The following is a 22,722-nucleotide window of genomic DNA, read 5'->3' as shown; positions in this document are numbered from 1 at the left end:
CCAAGAACCAAAACATTTTGAAAGTGTTCTTCCTAGCGGGAGTGATTATAGCCATTTAGTGTATTTGTAACAAGACTTTTTTCAAAAGGAAAACTGCACCAAACCCAACATTTTGTACAAAACTTGTTGTGTTCTGTTTAAAAAAATGTTGTACAAACATCCCATTTAAAAAGTAATCATCTTGTAGTGGGTGAGCATTTTCTCAATGTGACGTCCCAGTGAGCTGAGACACTTTCTTGTCAAGAATGAGAAAATGTGAGAGTATTCTCTCCATTCCTAATGTTGAATAGCAATCTTAAGTGTATCATATTCATGACGCCAAGGCTAAGGATAGTACCATGGAATCTTTCCTGTCTGTTAAGTAAGTATAGACAAACTTTGTTCCAGGAGTAAGTTGGCCAAAGCCCATCATTTTAACTTATTAGGTATTGATTTAGAAGTTGTTGAACTGGTACATGCACAGGAACTGCATCATGCGCTCGCGCACACACACACACACACCCTCAATTTTTTGTGTCTCAGAGCTGTTTTTAACCTTTATTTTCCACTACGTTCTGCTTTTGACATTTTATGACTGACTTATTATTGTAATAAAGTTGATTGATTGACCAAAAATATGGACACTCACACACTTGCCACTCAAATCGCTGCAGTAGTGAAACCACATAAAGTAGAATTAGCCTCAATGACAGCATAATTCTCCACAGCATTGTCTGTTCATACTAGTTACCTGCCAGTTACTTCAGTTAATCTAGCAGCATTTCGTCAAGATATGAACAGGACCAAAGTTTACATAGGATACTCTTGGCAGAATCCGACTATTCAATTTCATTGACTATCTGAATATGATTTAGAAATAAATAATCTTGACTTACCCGACCAACTAATATAGGTTCTGGTCCAGAAAACTCTTCCAAGACAAACATTTGATTCCATACCCAGCCCCTCTTTGTACGGTTCAGCAGTCTTTGTTCTTCACTTAACTCACTGAGTCCTCTACTGGATCGGATTGGTAACACTTGAGGATGATTCATAGGAGTCATGTACACAGATGGGAATGCAGTAATCCATAATATTACTAATGGAGCCCACATATCCAAAAACATCTCCGTTAGCCTTTCTGGCATTGTTCCATCCACTAAGCAAATCGCCGCCGACAATGAAACAATTATTTTGCTTTCTTCCAGATTGTAGTCATCCGATTCATCGTGAAGCAAAAATATATATCTTTATTTACAGTTCCATCATGTGTCTAGAGCTCAGTAAACATAAATAGAAATGACTTAGATGGTAGAAACACACTCCATGTGGATTTATTGTCCTCAAAGATGCCTGAAAAAGTAAGGAGACAATTCAAGTTAGATATACCATCACTAGTAATCTGCAATTTACAGTCTATCATATCTTTAGAGTTTCTGGTTCAAGGTGATGGTAATGGAGAATCGTGATCAAGGATTATGGGTTCAGACCACAGTTACAATTCTGTAATCCTATTCTAATTTAATAATTCACTTTCAGGTGTTTTTGTTTGAATGGTTGTATCATATAACATTTGCATGCATCCCAGTGACAGCAGATAACAGTAATATGAATCTCCCACAAGCCACCATTTTGTGTCTGATTGTAGTTGGTAAAACTGAGGATGGAAAGAATATGTGGAAATATTCAAAAAATGATCAAACACATGTTTTTGAGTGTCAAGAAACCCTGATGAGGCGAATTCTATGAATATAAGAATCTTGCACAAGAGTCTTTGGATTTTGGGACTTATTCTGCATAAAATTCACAGTGGTTGTTTTGTGCAGATAATAGCATTTTCTGCACAGGAAACAACATTTTCTATGTAGCAAATAATATTTCAACACAGCAATACTAATACCTGCACAGAGAAAGGTGGGATAGAAATAATAATAATAATAATAATAATAATAATAATAATAATAATATCAGCAGCAACAACAACAACAATGGAACATAATTCCAACATGTGTTAACATAACATCAGACAAAAAAGAGAATTAGCAAAAGGGAATTAGCTTATTAAAGATGCTAATCTAACATTTTTGGAATGTTCATTCAGGTGCTTTTTTAAAAAGGAAATCTACATTTGACAGGAGATTTAGACTCATTTCTTTCAACTCAGATGTGTCCAATTAAGTTCCCATTGAGCCATCGTTAATGCATCGAGATTCATTAGCCACAACTGAATCCAATCTAAGAACTACACTGTGGAAGATGCTAGTATTGCCAGTCATGCAGAAGTGACACATGGATCAGGAACAACATTCACATTTTTAAATAGATTTCTCATTAAACTTAAGTTGATCCTGACGTCATTTCAGGCAGACTTAGGTCACAGGCACATATCAACAGATTGTCATAAACAACCTGGCAATGGACATATTTTTTGTCTTTTCAGAGCCAATTTGCTCTTGTTCTTATAAATTATTTCCAATATTTTGGCCATTTAACAAGAGATATTAGCAAACTCTATGAGTAAGCTGACATTACCTGCAGTATCATGAACATGAAATGTCTGAGAGGGGACTGCAGGATTCTCTTATTTCCCCTGCCCCCAATTCCCTTTGGAAGAGAATTCAGAGCATAGGTTTTCAAAGACATGTGGTGTCTTCATTGATACATACACTATGTGAGTGGGTGGGTTTGGATGCAGTCCTATAAGGATTCTGCTCCAAATTTGGAACAGAACTCAAAGCATTGGTCTTCATCTTAAAAAATCCTAACTGACCTGATTCCAATGTGTCTGATGCACTCTCCCCTTCCATATAACCTTCCCATGACATAATTTTCTTCATATGACCGTTTCCAAATGGCCCTGCCTTCTAAGGTTATGGGCAGACTTAGTGCTGAGGGTGTAGGCAAGTACTGGTTTTCAGCATGAAGTGGATAAATTATGAAATATTGGTTGGAAAATGCAATTTTTGTCATTCCCCCCCACTAGAAATCCCAGCCTACATAGTCTCGTATGGCCCATCCCAATAATATATAAGAACTCTAGGATTCAGAATTAACGTTAACCATATGAAGTTATTTCATGTTATCACATATGAAGCCGTTGCTCCATTTTTAAATCTTTGCTTACTATCTTGAATCTTTATTGCAGTTTCTAGCCTCCATGAAAGCTGATGATACAAAATCAGTTTTGCATACTGCAATTCTTTCTGCTGTTAAAAGCAAAGACTGCTAAACATAAAGAACTAAATTCAATTGCAACCAATCACACTTCCATCAAAGTACCCAAAGTACCCAAGGAGAATTCGCTATGACTTTTTCTTCTAGATTTTGCTCACCAAACACTTGTTTTCTGCTGCGTTCAAACACATGTAAATATGTCTAAGGCAGAAGCAAAAGGACAGCATGCAATAAAATAGACGTGTGTATACATTGATCAATGTATATCATTGATCTGGAGGGGAAGTTAAGACAATATACATGATCACATATAATGCACTTAAGTGCATTGATTGTTATGGCATAAATACAAAACACTGCAGTATCATGCCTATGGGGCACAGTAAATCAGTGAACAATGCATTGAAAGTAATCATTATTTACTTCCTTTGAACTCTTCAGCCAATTGTGTTATCCGACAATGAAAAGGAAGGACTGCAACAAACATTTTCTAAAGACTGCAATGTTTTTTTTAATTAACAATATAGCCTTTTAATAGGAAGTCATAAAGTCTCAAAAAATCATTTTTAAGGATTTTTTTCCAAACCACAAAATGCTTATTTGCCCCAAGAAGCCACTCCATAATCACACTGGTGCATTGATTTACATCACAACTTCCAGCAGAGACTATTTTACAGCCTCCCAAGAGTTTCTCCACATCACAATCTGCTGTGGGCCCTATTACGAATGGCCATTTCTGTTAAGGGCAATCCACTTTTAATTCCATTCTGCATTCATTGCTGCCTTGTTGATCATTGTGATTACAAGCTATAGATAAATCCTCTGACCCCAACAATTCATTAAGGTGGGTTGGGTCGATTTGTAGACGTTTGCTGTTACATTACAAATGTTGCGGCATTGATTTTATTGAAATAAAGTACTTTGTCACAAGTAAACAATTAAAATTTTGTTTGATAACTGTGTTTGAATGAAGCTAAAAAAAGGAGCAACATTCAAACAAACTGTCAGAGAGGGCAGTCAATTATCACTTTGGGCAGGCGGCATGTGATAGAAAGAGTGGCAAAGAAGTAAAAGGAGCAAGAGCATCTCTACAGATCCAATAAGGACAATTTATTCCTTTATTTATCCATTTTTCCCTTCCCTCTCTTTTCTTTTTCCCTCCGTGAAAGCAATTATGTATAGTAGATACATAATCTCCAGCACTTCACAGATGAAAACCAGGACTTATGTGTCAAAGCAGCATCAGAGTGTAGTTAAGATGGCAAAAGTCATTAATGAGGATAAAAACACAAATTAGGAAAGGCTGCAGTAGCATGTAAAATCCCAGCATATCTACTCATATCCTCAATAAATGTTTATAAATTGCAGCTCTGTAAATGCTGTTGGACTGCAACTCCCATTATCCTTACCAGATGTTCTAGCTAGGGCTGATATGAGTTGCAGGTGCTGGATAAGGCTGAGAGAGGACACATTGGCTTTGCAGGTTACTCCAACCCAAGCAAGTTTATTCGATATACAGTCAGTCTTTCATATCTTATGGATCCTTTATCCACAGATTCAAGCATCCATAGCTTAAAAATATTCAGATAATATATAAATTCCAAACAGCAATCCTTGATTTTCCATTTTGTATGAGGGACACCATTTTATTATGCTGTTGTACTTAATGGGGCTTTGGTATGCATGGGGGGGGGGGGTCCTGAAACCAAACCCCAATGGATGCCAAGGGCCTACTGTATACTGACACAGGACTAAAGTTGAAATGTAAAGTGAGCAAAGTATAAATCATGTGAAATTAAAAGTTAAGAGGGGGGAAGCAATAATGTGCAGGATCAATGTACACTTGAAGTCAGAACTTATTTTCTTTTAAAACTATAACTCAGGCAATTAATACGGAATTTAGGGCCAAATTCAATGACTAGCCCCCAACAGCACAGAGCCATAGAAATGAATGAGACTTGGTAAATCAGCACTGATCCGTGCCCTGTTAATGCAATAGGCTTACTTTAGCTGGCACCAGAGACTACCTGGCACTAACAACTGAACCATGCAGTCGCCGAGTAGCATAAAGTCATATCACCAAGTGAATCCTTTCTTCTTCCCTCTTTCTAACAGCCGAGAACAAATAAATCCAGAGCAAACATAACCACTTCATCTATTTCCAGCCAGCCATTAAAGTTTTGCCTTTGCTTGCAATATTTTTTGTCATATATATATATATATATATATAGAGAGAGAGAGAGAGAGAGAGAGAGAAAGAGTATACACTGACTGTAGTGATGTTTAGCTCTCCTTGCACTTAAAGTTAATTAATTATTAATTATTAATTTATTTCTTTGTTCTCCCTGGCTGCCCATGTTTCCAGGTCTGAAAAAAGATGCTCAGGAGAAGTTTTCTCACTACATCTTCCCCAGAGGTTTAGATGAAACATGAGAAGCTTGGGAGGATAGGAGACACAATACACAAATATTGCTCCATGATTCCACTTTAACTGCCATGGTTTCATTCTATGGCATTCTGCTGTGAGTTACAATTTAAGGAAGAGCAATTCGAATTTCCAACCAGAAAGCTCTAATGTCTCTCCAAACTAAAGGAGCGGGATTCATAGGATGCTGTCATTTTGTTATTTTTTGAATTGTTTGTTTATGCTATTGTTATAAAACAAATAAAATATTCAATTTTTAAAAAGTGGAATCGTGATGCTGTAACTGTAAAGTATGGAAGGTTTCCAGCAGGAGATATTATTGTACAATGAGAAACTTGCCCACATACCTCTTGGCCACTGAAAATGCATGTGCACCCAAGACTTCTGCACCTGGCCATGAAAATGTCATTGATATTTTTGGGTGTATCCAGACTGCAGAATTAAGGCAGTTTGATCCTATGACTCTATCCTATAGAATCCTTGTATTTATATTTTGATGAGGTATTCAGCCTGACCTGTCAGAGACCCCTGGTACCTCACCAAACTCCAAATCTCAGGATTCTGTAGGACAGAGTAATGGCAGTTAAAGTGGTGTCAAACTGCTTTAATTCTGCAGTGTGGATACACTCCTCTTGTTTGAACATTTTATGGAAAGAATTTCCCCTCATCAAATTAAATTATAATGCCTGGAAAAAATGTGGAACAGGGTTTTGGGGTTTTTTTAGGGAGATGGAGGACACAGTATTTCTAACTTCTTTGTGTTTGTTTCCATCAATATTTCAAACAACTGTCCCTCTTTGCTTTTGGCTCCATTTTGCCCAGAATGTTCTTTAACCCAAATCCTTTAGAGTTCCACATCCTGGGATGCAGGTACTTGGCTGCTCTGCTGAAGCTGCAGTGTGCGCTTTACAGTTCTGTTTCTTAACAATTGTACTTTATTCTCTTTTCCATCAGGGATGGCAATACATTTCAAAAGCGGGGGATCCGCAAACACAAAACAGAGACGATTCAGACAAATAGTTCTTGTTCACTGCAACCCTCCTCCATTAAACCAGATGATTTGATGTGTACAAGCACAGAACTTGAAATGCATTCAGGCGGTTTACTCAGTGGAGCCTCCCTGAATGCTACTGATAATTATGTGAGCTTATTACAGTGACTCCCATTAAACTCTGTTCCCTCTGTTACCCATTTTACTTCTTTCCTGGTCGGGATCTAAAAAAGTAGCCTACGCTCTCCAAGGCAGCATTGTATCTTTTGTGTTTTAATCCGAGGCAGTTCACTTTACTGTTCTCTAGATAGAAGAAATAACTTTACAGTCAGCCCTCCATATCGATGGACTCTTCATCCACTTTTCAACCATCCATGGCTTGAAAATATTTTTTAAAAAATTACAGAGAGCAAACCTTGATTGTGACATTTTATATGAGACATCATTATACTAGACCACTGCATATAAGGGGAATTGAGCATCCCCAGAAGGTCCTTGAACCAAACCCCAGCAGATACCAAGGGCCCACTGTATAATCCTCTGTGTATTCTCTATTAAGGGCACCTTCTCTGTAGTCTTCACTTTGTGCTAATTATCATCCTGGGTCTCTTCTCTCACTTTTTTCTAAAATCTTGGAGAGAGCTGGCCTTTCCCAATTGACACCTTATCAGACATGAACCTCTTGACTGATTTCAAACGAGAGTTCATCTAGGTCACACTACTGAAACAGCCTTGACTCATGTAGCATTCTGGTGGCAAAAGCTCTGTGTCTGTCGGGAAAGCTGCCAATGAAGCTGATAAGAGTGTGCCAGACAAAGGTAAACAAAAGCAAGGCTTTATAGCACCAAAGAAACAGTTCCGAAATGAAAATATCAATCTAGTGTCCGATGGAACAAAACCAAAAACCAATCCAGGGTCCAGGGTTCAGAGGGCATTTCCACAAGTCCAGTCCAGAGTCAAGAGTGCCAGAGAATAGGTCAATGAATCCGGTCCAAGGTCAAGAGCTCTAGGTCTATCTGAGGCCTAGGAAGCAAGGAGTCCAGCAACAAAGTCCAAGGGAGTCAGAGAGAACAGTTTTCACCAAAGAAATGCAGATAAACTTTGACAAAGAGGCTCAGTGTCTGCCAGCTGTTTATATTAGACCAGCTCCTTTTCACAGCTGCTGAGTGATTAATGAGCATTTCTCAGCTAACCTTCGGGAATGCCGAAGGCACGCCCTTTCAGTCCTTCTTTGGCTGAAGGTACCTCAGTATCCTTCTCTTCTATGTCTCCCATGCCTGGAACCTCTGCTAGGGAAAGGCCAGGTTGCTGAGCCACAGGGTCCACTGGAGGAGATACAACAGGGCTAGGGCCTGGCTGAGCCAACTCTCCAGGAGCTGGGAGAGTAGAGCTGGGACCTGGCAGGGCAGAGCTGGGGCCTGGCTCAGCCTCAGGTTCCCGCTGCATCCTCCGAATCCTCCTCGTGACTGGGCATGACAGTGTCAAACATCTCTGTTGATCCTATTGGATCTTCCTACAGCCTCTGGGACTTTGGACATCGAGTCCTACTATTATAGTAAGTACATTGGGAACAATGGGGAACCCTTTGTCCTGGTTTAAATCTTTTTTGTTCGATAGTTCCTCTCCTCCCCTGCTTCATTTCAGAGATCTATGCCAAAAGCTTTCCCTATAATTGTCAGGGTGCCACAAGGCTCAGTTTTGGATTCTCTTCTCTCTATCTTTTTTAATATATAAACTCCCTGTCAAATTTCTTCTTTCATAATTTGGTTTTCAGTATCACATTTATGCAGATGATATTCAGATTTTTCAGAGCTTTAAATCAATTGATGCTGCTGTGTGGAAGTCTGTAATAGACTGCATGCAGAGTGTTTCTTAAACTGAATATGGATAAAACTGAGATATTGGTGTTTCAGCCTGATCATCCAGTCATGTCCTCTGCTATGTTTACAGGGTTTCACGGTGGTTCCTCTCTCAGATGCCTGGAATCTAAGAGTCCTGCCCTTTATTGGGATGACAGCAAAGTCGTATAATTTTCATCTTTCAACATATATAAAATCCATGGATTTTTACTGTTGAAACTGTCCATCTGCTAATCCAAGCTGTCATTATGTCATGACTGGATTACTGTAATAGCTTACTGGCAGATTTGCCTTCCTGTTCTCTTCTTCTAGTTTATATCTAGAACAGTGGTGCCTGGTTTGTTTAAAATCTCCGTAAATATCCACATATCTCTTCTCCCTGTAGATCCCTTCACTGGCTACCAGTTCAGGCCAAGACCTGATTCAAAATTTTAGTTCTAGTTAAGGCTCTGAAATTTAACTTCCTCCAGTACCTGGCAGTTCAGCTAGCATGGTATGTACTTTCTAAGAATCTAAGATCTGCAGGCAAAGGACTGTTGTCTGTTCCACCAATGCACACAACCCTGTCAAAGCTACAAGGCTTTCAAGATCTGGCTCCACATCTGTGGAACGGTCTTCCTTTGGACTTCTGGATGGAGGACAATTTCACCCATTTTCATATGGGGTCAAAGACCTTCCTCTTTGATTCACCAGATTAAGGTGCTGAGATGGGTAGTAACCAGTGGAGTGCTGGGATTTCATTCCCTGTTTATTAAGAATATATTTTACTGTCCTTGTCTTTGATTGTACATGTTGATGTTCCATCCTTTGGTGAAAAGGGTGTTATAAATAATTACTGCTACTACTACTACTACTACTACTACTGAAGTATATAAACTGTGGAATACTTTGTAGGACTTGACTTACTTGGGTAAATCCTGCTGATGGAGTTAAAGGTTTAGTGGTGATTCCTTGGCCTTTGGGTGCAGAGTTATTCTGTAGCAGAAGCATAGGGCTGGAAGTGGCCTCATGGACCATCAGGTCCAACTCCTGTTCAGCATAAGCTTTCCAGCTACAGCAGGTAGTTGTCCTGCCTCTCTCTGAAGATGTCCAAAGGAGACCCCACCATCTCTTTAGGCGATTGGTTCCACAGGGGAATGCTTATTTACAGTTCACTCCTTTCCAACTGACTACTGACACAATGAAATTTATCTCTCTCTTCAATCTTGCCCTCATACTGCCCTCCCTTGTGGTATGACGCTCTCGTTTTCATTTATTCATATTACCTGACACATGAGCATTGTTTTAACTTTTGGGCTGACATCATGTGAGCCACTTTTGGAGAATTTTCAGTTTGCAAAGGAGGAGGTAGATAGGGAAATTTGGGGGAGGAGGAGAGACATATTCCCCAAGTGGTTAGAAATCCAGGGGTAGCATTACTAGAATTATGTTGCCATCAACTGCAGATTTTTTTCCATATTTAAGTGAGCACTGTAGACGTTACTATTCATCAGGCTTGCATAGTTGAGTTTCTTTTGGATGACAGGTTTACACTGCCTTTGTAATATTTACTTTGTTCACAAAGATATAAACAATGTATAAATGGAGGAAGAGGCACTCTTATAAGATTACACAGCCACTAATCCTATATTTATTTTCCTATAGGGAGCAATTACACCCCATGGATGCTTCAGCTTCAGTCAATGTACAGCTTATGCTCACTCACTCTTACTCTCCTCTTGTTCCACCAACACCATCACCACCAACATGAAATTCTCTTGCCACTTCCAATGCAAACTATAAACTTCACTCCAAAATACACTTCTATCCTCTCCCAAGGATAGTGGATATTTCATAGGACACTCTCCTTTCTAAAAGACTGATTGATCCAAGCCCACGGTTGTAATAAGAAACCTTATTACTGTCTCCATAATCTGCAGCTGAGCAGATGGGTCACCTGGCTATATTTGCCCCCATTGTGTTATTGCATTTCTATCTAAATTTTCTTAACTATTTCAAAGATTGCCTTTCTCTGTGGTTGTGGTTGTTGTTGCTCCTTTGTGCGGAACATGCCTCCGGCATGAAATCCATGACTGCTTTACAAAGTTCCTTTTATCTGCAAGCATTCTTCAGGCCCTGCATCTTAGATGAAATGACTTACCGAAATGCACACTAAGGTTGCATTACATAGGTTTCGGAAGGATAGGTGTACTTATTCTCACAGATAGACCCCTTTCAGTTTCTTTTTCCTCTTTGCCAAGAAAACGCACAGGTCAATATAGCCATCAAAAAGAAAGACAACGCTGGAAAAAAGTAGGTCATCCTACATCTCAGAGGTGGTTGGAGATGAAAGAGAAGTCACAAAAGAATGTCTTTATTTCAAGGTGACACTGTCATAATAGGTTCACCTTTACACAAAAGAACCTTCATGGATTAATTGTATGTAGGGTGTTTTTTTTGTTAATGTGGACTTGGCTCCTGCTGCCTCTCATGTCCATAGGTCAGTATGGGCATCTGCACAGGTGAAACCTAGCTGCTTGGATTCCAAATCACATGGAAGCCTACAAAAGGGACATGAAGACTCTGTGCAGAAATCCATACCAACACAGTCACAGCCAGGAATGAGGTCAGCCATGTATCTGACCATCAGCTTTAGGACCAGCAGCATGGCCCAGTTATGTTGTAATGGCATGGTTCAAATGATTAAGTATACACACAAGAGACAGAGAGTCTGTCCTGTCATAAGGTTGCATTTCAGACAAGGAAATTACTATCATGGAAGCAGAGAGATGCTTGTAGGATCTTTTGCCTCCTTTGCCAAAATGACTTGTCCGCCTTGCATTTGTATACTAAAGTATATGTAAGTATGGTACAGCAAGATGGCATTGCGGTTTGAGAGTTGGACTCTGACTCCGAAGGTCAGGGTTCAATTCCTTGCTCAGCCATAAAACCCACTGAATGCCCTTGGGCAAGTTACACCTTCAGCACCTTGGGGGAAAGCTATGGCAGACCTCCTCTGAACAAATCTTGCCCAGGAAAACTGCATGATAAGGTCACCTTAGGGTCACCATAAGTTGAAAACAATTTGACCGCATACAACAACAAATATATATATATATATATATATATATATATATATATATCATATATACCTGTGGTAAGTGTGTTAGAGGTGGAATGTGTTGGTGGGAAGTTATATAACTGTGACTTACCATGTGGCCATTGATTCAATGGATTTATTCTGTTGGGGCTAATAATAAGATTTAAGCCAAACTGATTTTTTCTTACGCTAACCAACCCATCAGCTAAACTATAATATCTCTAAATTTATATTTTCTGTACTGAGAGCATAGTAGCCAACGTTCAAGAGATTCTACCACAAGTGCCTGAAACTGAAATGCACAGCTCCATTATAAACAAGTTATTTTTAAAAAAGTTAGAAGGAAAGAGGGTCCAACGGACGTCAAGGTGATTAATGTTAAACAACCTAGTTGAGTCACAAAGCAGGTGTATTAAGAGAAACTATACAAGATTTTGCCACGAAAAAACTTGTTGCTATTTACAAGAGGAGTGATCAATTGCTTTGGGGGAGGGAGAATTTCCTGGCCCTGATATTCTCCTAGAACTGCCAAAAATACCAAATAATGAAAGAAAACAAAGCAGAATGAAACAAAAGTTGAAGGGGTCAGCAGACTTCTTATCATTTGGGGTAAAAATGTTCTTATTTGATGTGAAGTAATGCCAGGGAAAGGGGCTGCAACTTCATTAAAATATGAGTTGGTGGTCCTGGAAAGACAATTTACCATTCCTTCCTTTCTTCTTTCTTTCCTTCCTTCCTTTCTTCTTGGCCATTAAAAAGTGGTTTGAGGAGTCAAGTAAAGTCAAAACATGTTTTCTAGCCAATTCTTCTAGCTCAGCAAAAGGACAAAAGAATTCAAAGACATAACTGGGTTAGTCTGGATCAGTATGCAAGGTGATCTTGTAGCACTGTTGAGACTAACTGAGAGAAAGAAGTTGGTAGCATAATCTGTCTTAATAAACAAAAATAAAATAAATACTTCTGTTTGGGAAAAGTGAAACTGGCAAATTTGTCCATTCAAATAGCAGTGGGAGCTGGTGGCTCCCATGTCAAATGCACTCCCACTCAGGAATAAAGAAAAAAAGGGGGTGGGGGGAGACAAAGTGTTGGGTTTAAACATTGGCCCCTCTAACCCATTCTTGCAGTGAGGCCTGCCTAATGTACAATGCTGCTGAAACTAAGGGGTCCACCTGACCCTCTTTCCTGACTGCATAGGAAAAGCACCCAGGCCTCAATGCCATTCTGCAAGCCTACAGACTGGCATCACTCAGCTGGTCTTACAGACTGGGGAGACATTCCCAGGGAAGTCCTCCCTCTAAGACATGCAACTATCTCAAAGGTTATTCCCATCCAAGGCCCACATAACTTCAGGTGTAAGTCCAACCCCCTTTCAACTAAAGGTGCTACAAGAGTGCCCACTGCTAAGTCCATTTCCACACTACTCACCAAAGTGACCATATCCATCTGTTTAACAGATACTGCCCCATTAGCCCATCATACAACTTGCCCTAAGACTTGCAGTGCAAATGATGATGATGATGATGATGATGATAATAATAATAATAATACATCCACACCATCTTTTCCTAGCTTTGCCAATCAGATGATAAAAATTCCCAAAGCAAGAGGACCGGCCTTCACTGCATCCTAGGGCAGAAGGGTGGGCTGAGCATAACAAATGATAAAAGGTTATGCTGGAATGGACTGGCTTTTTATGCCCTACTATCCCCACCTTGTCCCCAGTGTCTCCAGCACTGTGATGCTTAACATCACATGCAGTATCTCCCCTACTTCCATGGGGGGCACAAAGCAGCCCCACCCTCGGCAACCATGGCATGGCATAAAGGCAAAAAAAGCTAATTCTTTTAAAGGAGGTGTCTGAGCTGGTAATCTATTATGGGATGGGTTTGTGGAGCTCCTTTCCAGTGTGGTTTAATATCTGGACCAGATTTACACCCCACCCATCCCCCAGTGACATGAAAACCACCAGCTGCAGTGCCCAGAAGAGTGCTTTCTGGCTTGGAACATCTAGGTATTAAATCGTGTTTGTTGTACTGAATTAGAGTCCCTACCTGTTTTAAAAAATTAGATACAGGACGGGCAGGTATAAAATGATCTTCCACACATTACACCTGTTGAATCCTAGAATCCTAGAGTTGGAAGAGAACACAAGAACCATCTAGTCCAACTCCATTCTTCCATGCAGAAACTCACAATGAAAGCACCCCTGACAGATGGCCATCCAGCCTCTGTTTAAACACCTCCAAGGAAGGAGACTCCACCACTCTCCAAGGAAATGTTTTCCACTGTCAAACAACTCTTCCTGTTCATCCTAATGTTGAGGTGGAACCTCTTTTCCTGTAGCTTGCATCCATTGTTCTGGGTCCTGTTCTCTGGAGCAGCAGAAAACAAGCTTGCTCCATCTTCATTGGTTCAATGACTCCCACCTCCAATGCACAACTGACCTGTCAAGGGGAGTACAGATTGAATTTTGTTGATGTAGACTTGAGCATTGGTTATTTTTTTTTACTGAAAAGAACTTTCAAAACTGCATGGATAGAACATGGGCTTTACAAGTTTCAATTGGGACAGAAAGAGAATTGGATTCATTGGCACACATGATTTGCTCATAAATGTGCATTCATTATGTCCCGAATCTGTATGACTTAGTTCATACATTCATGTTAATTGTGTAATGACTGCAATGTGTCTGAGAACATGCTGCTGGGTATGAACTACCACAGATCAATATCACAGGTAGATCTTTCATTTTGCTTCACATCATCTCAGCAATGCTTATTTTAAACCATGTCAATTCATTGCTACAGTTGTTGGTCTTTTGCTGTGGTCATACCATGCATTGTGCATGAATCAACAAGCATATGCAAACCACATCTACAGGATCTCCATTTCTATTGTAAGATGCCTGTTTTTGTTTCCATTTTTGTTCACAAAACACTTTGCATGTACACCTCAAATATGTCATGAACAATTTCAATTAGATTCACGGGGAGAATTTAAGGCTTACTTATAGGTTAATAAGTTTATATTTTAAATAGTCAAAGCAGATAAAGAAAGCTTCCAGAGTTATCTGATTCATCCTTGTAGAGAAAGATTGAATAAACTCCTTTCTTCTCACATCTCTCCCCCCCCCCCCAATTATTTTCTTGGACTACTCTTCATTTCACCTAGAGAGGCTTCAACTATTTATTGCCAATCTTCTCTTCTACCTTTCCTATGATTGGTTTTATGATGGCATACTACATAAGCCCAAACTTTATGATATCATTTTAAAGGCAAGGGGATGGGAAACAGACAGTGCGAAGCACATGAATGACAAAGAGACTGCCCCGCTACTGAAAAGAAGGTGTTACCTGCCTGGTGCCTGAGGCTCCACTTATCATCTTAGCTTTATCTGCTTGAGATGCACCTGTCCTGTTCACTGTGAAAATTGCTTAAATATTAATGGAGGCCACATATATCATGTTTTCTTATCATCCTCAATCCCGTCATCTCTTGACACATGACACAATGCATTGTCGTTTCTGCCTTGATTTTGTCTTCAGACAGTGTTACCTGTCTTGTGCATAATTAAGGGAAATCACATCAACAGCTTCCTTTAGTAATGAGGCAGAATCTGACTGAAACCAAGATGTTAAATGGCAATTTTTTCCCCAGTGAATGAATGGAATTTCTTGAGATGGCTGCATCATTGGGAGACAAATTTGACAAAGAGACTTGTCAAAACTCCTGGGGAACAAGGATAAACTCTGCTAAGGCCATTCTAGATAGATCAAAGAAATCTGGCTAATTTGATATCATGTCAGCTAAATTAGGAGCTAAATTAGGAGCTAAAACTGCTGCCCTAAACCAGCTCCTCCTAGGCAAGCTCAATGAAGCAAGTAGGATTTATGCTATGACTAGTCGTTTCTGCACCACTTTCATCATGCTAGATCTTGAGGGGGAGGGGTCTCCTAAAATTAATGCTACAGAAGCCAAAAATCTAATGTATATAGTACAGTGGATTAAAAATGTTCATTCTGATTCAACATTGCAACCTAACTCAGTAGAATCAACTTTAGGATTGAGATACATGGGTGGGATTTGCAGTTATAAAGTTAAATCAGTGTTTGCTGCATTTCAGTAAAGAATGCCCATGACCCAAGTAAGTGTTGCTTTTGATGTTCCAGATGTAGAGAAAGAAGGACCATAAATTAGGGGGTATGCATGCTGTATCCCTCACTTTGGAAAATGTGAATTTCCCCATGGAGAAAATTTGCATTTCTCTCTCTCTCTCTCTCTCTCTCTCTATATATATATATATATATATATATATATATATATGAATGAGAGAGCAGTCTTTAATGGGAGGGCTTAAGGTAAAGTCTGTGTAGTCTGGGATTTTTCAACAAACTTGTTTGAGTGCTTTCACCTAATCCAGACTTCTTTCCCTGAACAGGATCATACAAAACTGACTTTCTTGCTATGAACCATTGGTTCTGCTAAATTAGGATTGTGTACATTGACTTGGAGTAACTCTCCAGGCTTTCAAGGGCAAAGCTTTCCTAGCCCCGAGTAAAGATGCTGGGGTCAGAAAACGGAACTTTCTGCATGGAAAGCATGTGCTCTAGGAGTTAGCTATAACCATTCCTTAAGGTATGAATGCTATTGAATTTGGAATTTAAGGAGGGTGCTATAAAAGCACTGAGTGGAACAAGCTGATTCTTAATGCCTTGAGCAGTTACATTTTAATGCGTATGTGTGCTTGCAAGCACAGACATATATGTGTGCTTTAGAGCCTACAAAGCAAAGTTTGAAAACATTTTCAAGATGCAGTTATATATATTGCAATCAGCTCTACTGAATGTTACAGAATGGCTTTTTTAAAACAAACACTGAAAACCATCTGAAGGTTAATGTCCTAAACTAAATGCCCTTGAACTCATTTCTGTTTCTGACCTTTTATCGTTGCCAGATTGATTGAATTTTCTCTCCCTTGTTATACCTGAATCACATCTCCAGAGGTCATACTCTACAGTTCTGGAGAGTTTCCAGTTTTCTCAGCTGGTCAAGGGAAAGACTTACAAACATATGGATTTTGGTTTCTCCAGGAAGAAAAACCTGAGTTAAATCCATGTAATCTGCAAAACTATTGTGGATTATCCTGCTGGTTTATAAAGTAACACAGTATTGTTTAATGCTGTTAATACCTTAAACATGATAGTTCTTAAATCTAAAGAATTTACAAAAGATGGATGCTGCCCTCCTACCCTGTTTATGGGGTTTCCTGAAGACACTAGTCTGACCACTGGTGAAAGCAAAAGGCCATCCTAGATGGACATTTGGGATTCTGTGGCCGACATTCTATTACATTCTTACTGCCAGCACAATATAGACATATTTCTGCGTCTACAGAAATATGTGACAAAGATAAAGGAACACAACTGCATCAGGTGAGTTTGAATGATGTTAGGTATGCCAGGCATTTTCAAAGTGTTAAAATCTATACTTCAGAACATTGTATTCCTGCATTAAAACCTGGACTCTAAGTGAGCAAGCAAGCAAAAAAAACCCCAATCTCTGTGTACTTCTTTCTCCCATAAAATTCAAGACCGACTATGACTGCATCTCAGTCTACAGGGTCATGTTGGAGTTGTCATATTTAAACATTCTAAAGGAGACGAAAAACTATAAGTGTGTGTGTGTGTGTGTGTGTGTGTGTGTGTGTGTGTGGACCAAAGTGGTTCTCCTGCCAAAAATACAGATTTGTTGCATCCTGGGAGAAAACCCCGTAGCATTTTCTCTGACATTTCTACTAGCCTTTCAAGTTCATTCCCATTCACTTACAATTAAGAGAAATGCAGGGCAGGATTTGGGAAATATGCCACCTTAAGTCACCAACTATTCTTCTTAAGCATCACGCGATTTTGGAAATACACCACCTTAAGTCACCAACTGTTCTTCTTAAGCATCACGCCGCTGTGCAGTTGTAATAAATCACAATATCCACTAATGCAGAGGAGTGATCTCTCATTTGAAAGCCAGTCATCAGAAATATTTAGCTAGCAGTGGCAATCCATATCTGAAAGGTCACTAGGTGCCTTCTTGCTTTCAGCTTGCCTGCCTCCTCCCCTCCTCCCTCCCACATGAAAGCCTGAGAAGTTATATGATTCAACCAGTGGTTACCATGTTTAGTGATCTACTTAAGGTACCAAGTGAGGATTTAGTAATCAAAGAGAAAGAGATGGTTGGAGGAGTAAGGGTCACCATTTTGTTATGCAACCGCCATTACTCAAAGGTCAATCTGAACTGCACGGCCCCCTTTCCACTTGAAACCTGGCCCATGACAAAATAGTACATACATCTGAATATGCCCAGATCATTATGTAGGTGGCGTGCCAGCAGCAATTTTCAGCCTAGCCATCTTTGTTGATAGCAACCGTATTTTATGTTGCTGTTATTTTACTCCAATCTTGCTCTCCATATGGACTCTACCTTTTGTCAAAGGGACATCACTCTTCGCAATGGTTAGATAACATTTTTATCGGTGCTAGGCAGGACCATAAAATTTTACATTCAAATCATGGTCTTTGTTTTTAGTGGGTGCAAGGGGAGAGCCAAACGCTCAGCTCTTCTTGATATCCTTTGAAACAAATTATCGGTGAGGAATCCACCCACCGTTTTTTCTTTAAATGCATGGACAAAAATACACAAGGAAAGCTAGAATGATGCTAGAAACTCTAACAGAAATGCACTGATCTCCTTCTAATCATATTGTTCACAAAGAGTATTTCCATGTACGTAGCATAGACGCATGGACAGAAGGTCACTATCTATTTATCAATCTCTAAACACATCTCCAAAATAAACAAAACTTGTAAAGAACATTGACAATTGCGGCTGCTAATAAAATCGACAGTTTTCTCTCTGTTTGTGAATGTTTTGCTCTGATGAAATACTACTGAGCTGTTTTAAAGGGGCATAAAAGAAAGAATGAGAAAGATTTAGTTGTGAACTGGGCTGCCTTGACAAGGCTTTTATAGCTCCAGGAACAGAGTTTCAAACAAGCAATGGCCGAAGCAGCTGAAGTGTTTTGAAAAACACATTAGGACCTCTCCTCAAAGCAGGAGACCATGTTAGGATGTTAAGAGAAGCAATCCCTTTGCTTTTTTTTGAAAGACAAATGGAAGAATATAAAAGATGTATTTAATATGCACCTAAAAAGTGTGATGAGAAGGCTTACTTTAAGTGATAATGGTCAACTAACTCAGATGTCTTGATTTCGTCTGGTCTTAAGATGCTCAGGAATTTGCCAAACTGTATTTGAGTGACCAACTAATTCTACTGCCGGCCCTCCTTATCCACAGATTTTGTTATCCACTAATTCAAGCATCCACAGCTTGAAAATATTCCAAAAATATTCCCAAAAGCAAACCTTGATTTTCCATTTTTTATGAGGGACACCATTTTGCTTTGCCATTATATTTAATGGGACTTGAGCATCCACGGATTTTGTTTTCCACGGAGGATCCTGGAACCAAACCCTAGAGGATAGCAAGGTCCCACTGTATTTCACAAAACACACCCAACCACACACATACACACACTACTGTTACAGGTATACTGTATTGTCTATCACAAAATACAACTGTCAATCGTCTCTTTGATAAGGTTTACAACCAAGAGAGAAAGTTACAATCAAGAACCAATATCGAACTGTTTTTAAAATCCATTATATATTGTAAGCATTAAAGGGGAATTGAAGATGGGTGGCAGTCGATTCCTGACAGGAACCCAAAAGGAGCAATATTGCAGGGAAGAAGGTGTGAGCAGCTGAAATTCACAGGGAAGGCAATATTCACACAGAAAACCAGAAAACAGAAGGGTATTTTGGGGAAATGGAGACATGGAACAGTTAAGGCAGCTGCTTCATGATACCTTTCTTTCTGCATAGGTTTCCCCAACCTCACCTGAGACCAAAAAAAGAGATCCGACTAGCTCTGAACTAACACCTACCCTTAAAGATGGTCTTAAATTTATCTATTCCTGTTTAGGACTTATAAATCTGATGAGTAACGTTCCAACAGATTTGCAAAATACCATCACTGCAGTGGAATCTAGCCTTCCTCTGCTGCTATATGGGATTTTTATCATTGATTTTAGTAACACCTAGGAAAATAAATAGCATCATTTTAAAATTGTGGACCCTCTGTAATGTACAGGGAATGTGGGTTTCTGTAGAGGGACAGTTGCAGCATCTGTGTTCTCTTTTTCAAAAATAAAAAATCTGGAAGGATTCCTTCCAAACACAGTTATCACCTGACAATATCACATGCAGCAGGGTAAGCCGAAGGATGTTTACTTGGGAGTAAGTTCTATTGATGTCAATGGGATTTGCCTTCAGTGAGTCCAGGAGACTGGAGCCTTGTTCCCTGTCTGCAAAAATGGAATGGGGGGGGGGGCAGGGGGGGAGGATTTACAAAAGAGAGTGGATAAAGTTAAGAGGCTTCCCTATAGCTTTGCTGTTTATCAGTGATAGTCAATTGGAACTGAAGTGAGCAGCTGTTAGATCCCTCCTTATGCAAACATAAATGTTAAGCTTGGTGCAACAGTGCAGGTTCAAGGCTCTCATAGAGAGCCCTGGTGGGGATCTCAATAACCTCTACAGACCTTCACCTCTGCAGATCAAGTGGACTCCTTCAAGGCACCATCCACCTTTAAGGCTAACTAACTCTGTGTGCCCATTTGCAATTGCAGGTGAGGGGAGAAGAAGATAAGGATGCTTAACATAGGGGCTTAACCAAGTTGGCTACCTGTTGGAGTCCATGTGCTGGTTTCTTCAACTGCTTTGGAAGGATCCTATCCTCTCCCTTTGACATGCTGGCAGAATTCAAAGATACAGCCGTGTCAGTCTGTAGAATCAGTATGTAGAGAGATCTTATATCATCTTGGGGACTAGTCTCAAAGGTGCTGCAAGATCTCTCTACATACTTTGACATGCTATTTAAGTCAAAGAAGATCTGAGCCTGAAATGGATGCAGAATCCCTATTTACCACTGCTGTCACCACCCCCCTTGTGATTTTTTTTCAAGGATAAGAAGGACCTGGAGCAGATCCTTCTCTGAAAGAAGGACCTGGACCAGATTCTTCTCTAAAAGATGGACCTGGTGCAGATCCTTCTCTGAAAGGAGGACTGGAGCAGGTTCTTCTCTGAAAGATGGACCTGGTGCATATCCTTCTCTAAAAGAGGGACCTGGAGCAGGTTCCTCTCTGAAAGGAGGACCTGGACCAGATTCTTCTCTCAGAGGACGACCTGAAACAGGTCCTCCCTGGAAAAAAGGACCTGGGGCAGATTCTTCTCTGAAAGAAAGACCTGGAGCAAGTCCTTCTCTGAAGCACCTGGGGCAGATTCCTCTCTGCTTCCTCTTGAGTTGCTCTGATCTAGTTGCTTGTGCTGTTGTTCTATTGCTGAACAAAATGTTCAGGGATGGCTCTTCTGTGTTGCTTGGTGGAGAAGACTGTTTGACAGCTTGATCGGGGATGCCCCCCCCCCACACACACACACACAACTCACCCCCAGCAGCTGTTAGCAGGGATGTAAGGGAACATGTTATTCCTCCCAGCCTCCCCCCCCCCATTCTGGATGCAAGTGGGGGGGGGAGAATGAGATGAGGGAAGCTTGTCTTTAGGGGCTTGACAGCCAAATCCTCCATCTCCTCCTTGGCTAAAGGATGCCATGAACCAGGGGACCAGAAAGCTGAGCATGATGGAGGAGCTTTTTTTGGGGGGAGGGGAGTTTCCTCTAGTTAAGATGCCTCAGTTTCCAAGGAAGGGGGACTGCAATAAAATCGGGGGGGGGGGGGTCAACTTGAAGAAGAAAAAGAGGCTGTCTTCCCAGAGTGATTCCAAACTGGAAGAAAAGGAGTCTTGCTTCTTCTTTTTCTTCCCTCTCTGTAAAAAGTGACAGATCTCTCACTAGTAGCTGTGTTTCGAAAGGAGGGGGGGGGGTCTTTCTCCTCTCTGTCCTCCCCCCATTTTGGATGATGATGATCCACACAAACACACACACACACACACACACACACATTTCCACCTCCATCATTTAGCTATTCTTTTTTGGGGGAAGGGGTTTTTATCCATCCATGCTTGAAAAAGAGAACGCCCCCCCCCCCCAAAAAAAAAAAAGAATTCACTGATCTGAAGAAGGAAAAATAAATCCCTCCATGACTAAAAACTGATCCACATCCAGATTATTTGGAAAGTCCTCCAGCAAGGAAAGAGACAACGTTTGGCAGCCTCCCCTCATCTCCTAACAAGGATGTCCGAAGTCATAACTATTGGGCTGTATTGATCTCCAATCAGGGTTTCTCAGAGATCCGATCAGGGTTATTGGAGATCGATAGAGTCCCTCTTTCTCCGTCCATTTTTAAGACCCCCCCCCCCAGAAGGAACCAAGGCAAGAAGGACTTACCGTGTGGGTTTCGCTCCCAAGTCCCCCTTCGATGCCAGGGGAAGGGAAAGCGGGATCGATGCGGATCGAAGCCTGCACCATGAGATATCGCGGGGGGGGGGGGGGAATCAAGGATCAGGATGAAGGTAATAATAATAATAATAATAATAATAATAATAATGTATCAGGGGAATGGGGCTGAGGGCTTCTGCCTCTGCTTAGGGAAGACGGGGCTTCGGAAGACTCTTCTAGGTGATGATGGTGATGATGATGCTGGTGATGCTGGTGATGCTCTGCCAAGCGCAGCGCCTCCGAGGGCTCCCTGGGCGAAGAGGCGGCTCTTCTTCGGAGGCAGCGGAGGAGGAGGAGGAGGAAGAGGAAGAAGAGGAAGCGGAGGAAGAGGCAGAAGGAGCATCTCCGGCCAAAGCAGCGGCCAAAAGGGTCCCGGAGACAGACAGACAGCCACGCACACACCACCACGACCACCACGACTGGCACAAGGGGAAAAAAGGAGGCAGGAGCGCACACAAACACACACACACACACACACACACACAGCCTACTCTTCTTATTGGGCTGATCTTGGAGGCAGGTCTAAGAGGCTGGGGAAAAGTCGAGGGTGGGCGCCCTTTCTTTCTCTCTCTCTCTCTCTCTCTCTCTCACACACACACACACACACACACACACACACACACACAGTCTATTTCACCCCCTCTCCGTTTCCTCCTCCCCCATTCACACACACACACACACACACACACACACTTCTTTTAACCACCCTTATTT

General features: G+C 40.8%; 1 protein-coding gene across 4 annotated transcripts in view; it reads right to left on the bottom strand.

Annotated features, from left to right (window-relative positions):
- Window positions 1-22,463, bottom strand: part of LOC149305982 (cadherin-8-like) — a 192,284-nt gene extending 169,821 nt beyond the window's left edge. The window contains exons 1-4 of one of the 4 annotated variants that reach the window (XM_089476882.1): window positions 21,958-22,462; window positions 19,806-19,922; window positions 13,559-13,951; window positions 876-1,332 (exon numbers count right to left, since the gene is read on the bottom strand). In XM_089476882.1, the coding sequence (XP_089333008.1) occupies window positions 876-1,127 (252 nt within the window). In that variant the 5' untranslated portion in view covers window positions 1,128-1,332; window positions 13,559-13,951; window positions 19,806-19,922; window positions 21,958-22,462. Of the gene's footprint in view, window positions 1-875; window positions 1,333-13,558; window positions 13,952-19,805; window positions 19,923-21,957 lie in introns of all 4 variants that reach the window. The other 3 variants (XM_089476881.1, XM_089476883.1, XM_089476880.1) reach the window with 3 other exon arrangements.
- Between the last annotated feature and the right edge of the window lie 259 nt (window positions 22,464-22,722).

This window comes from Sceloporus occidentalis, unplaced genomic scaffold (assembly GCF_023333645.1).
Source record: "Sceloporus occidentalis isolate IW3139 unplaced genomic scaffold, rSceOcc1.0.p SCAF_10, whole genome shotgun sequence".
Taxonomy (NCBI): Eukaryota; Metazoa; Chordata; class Lepidosauria; order Squamata; family Phrynosomatidae; genus Sceloporus; species Sceloporus occidentalis.
The sequence above is the reverse complement of the archived record's forward strand: the minus strand, read 5'-3'. Positions and strand labels throughout refer to the sequence as shown.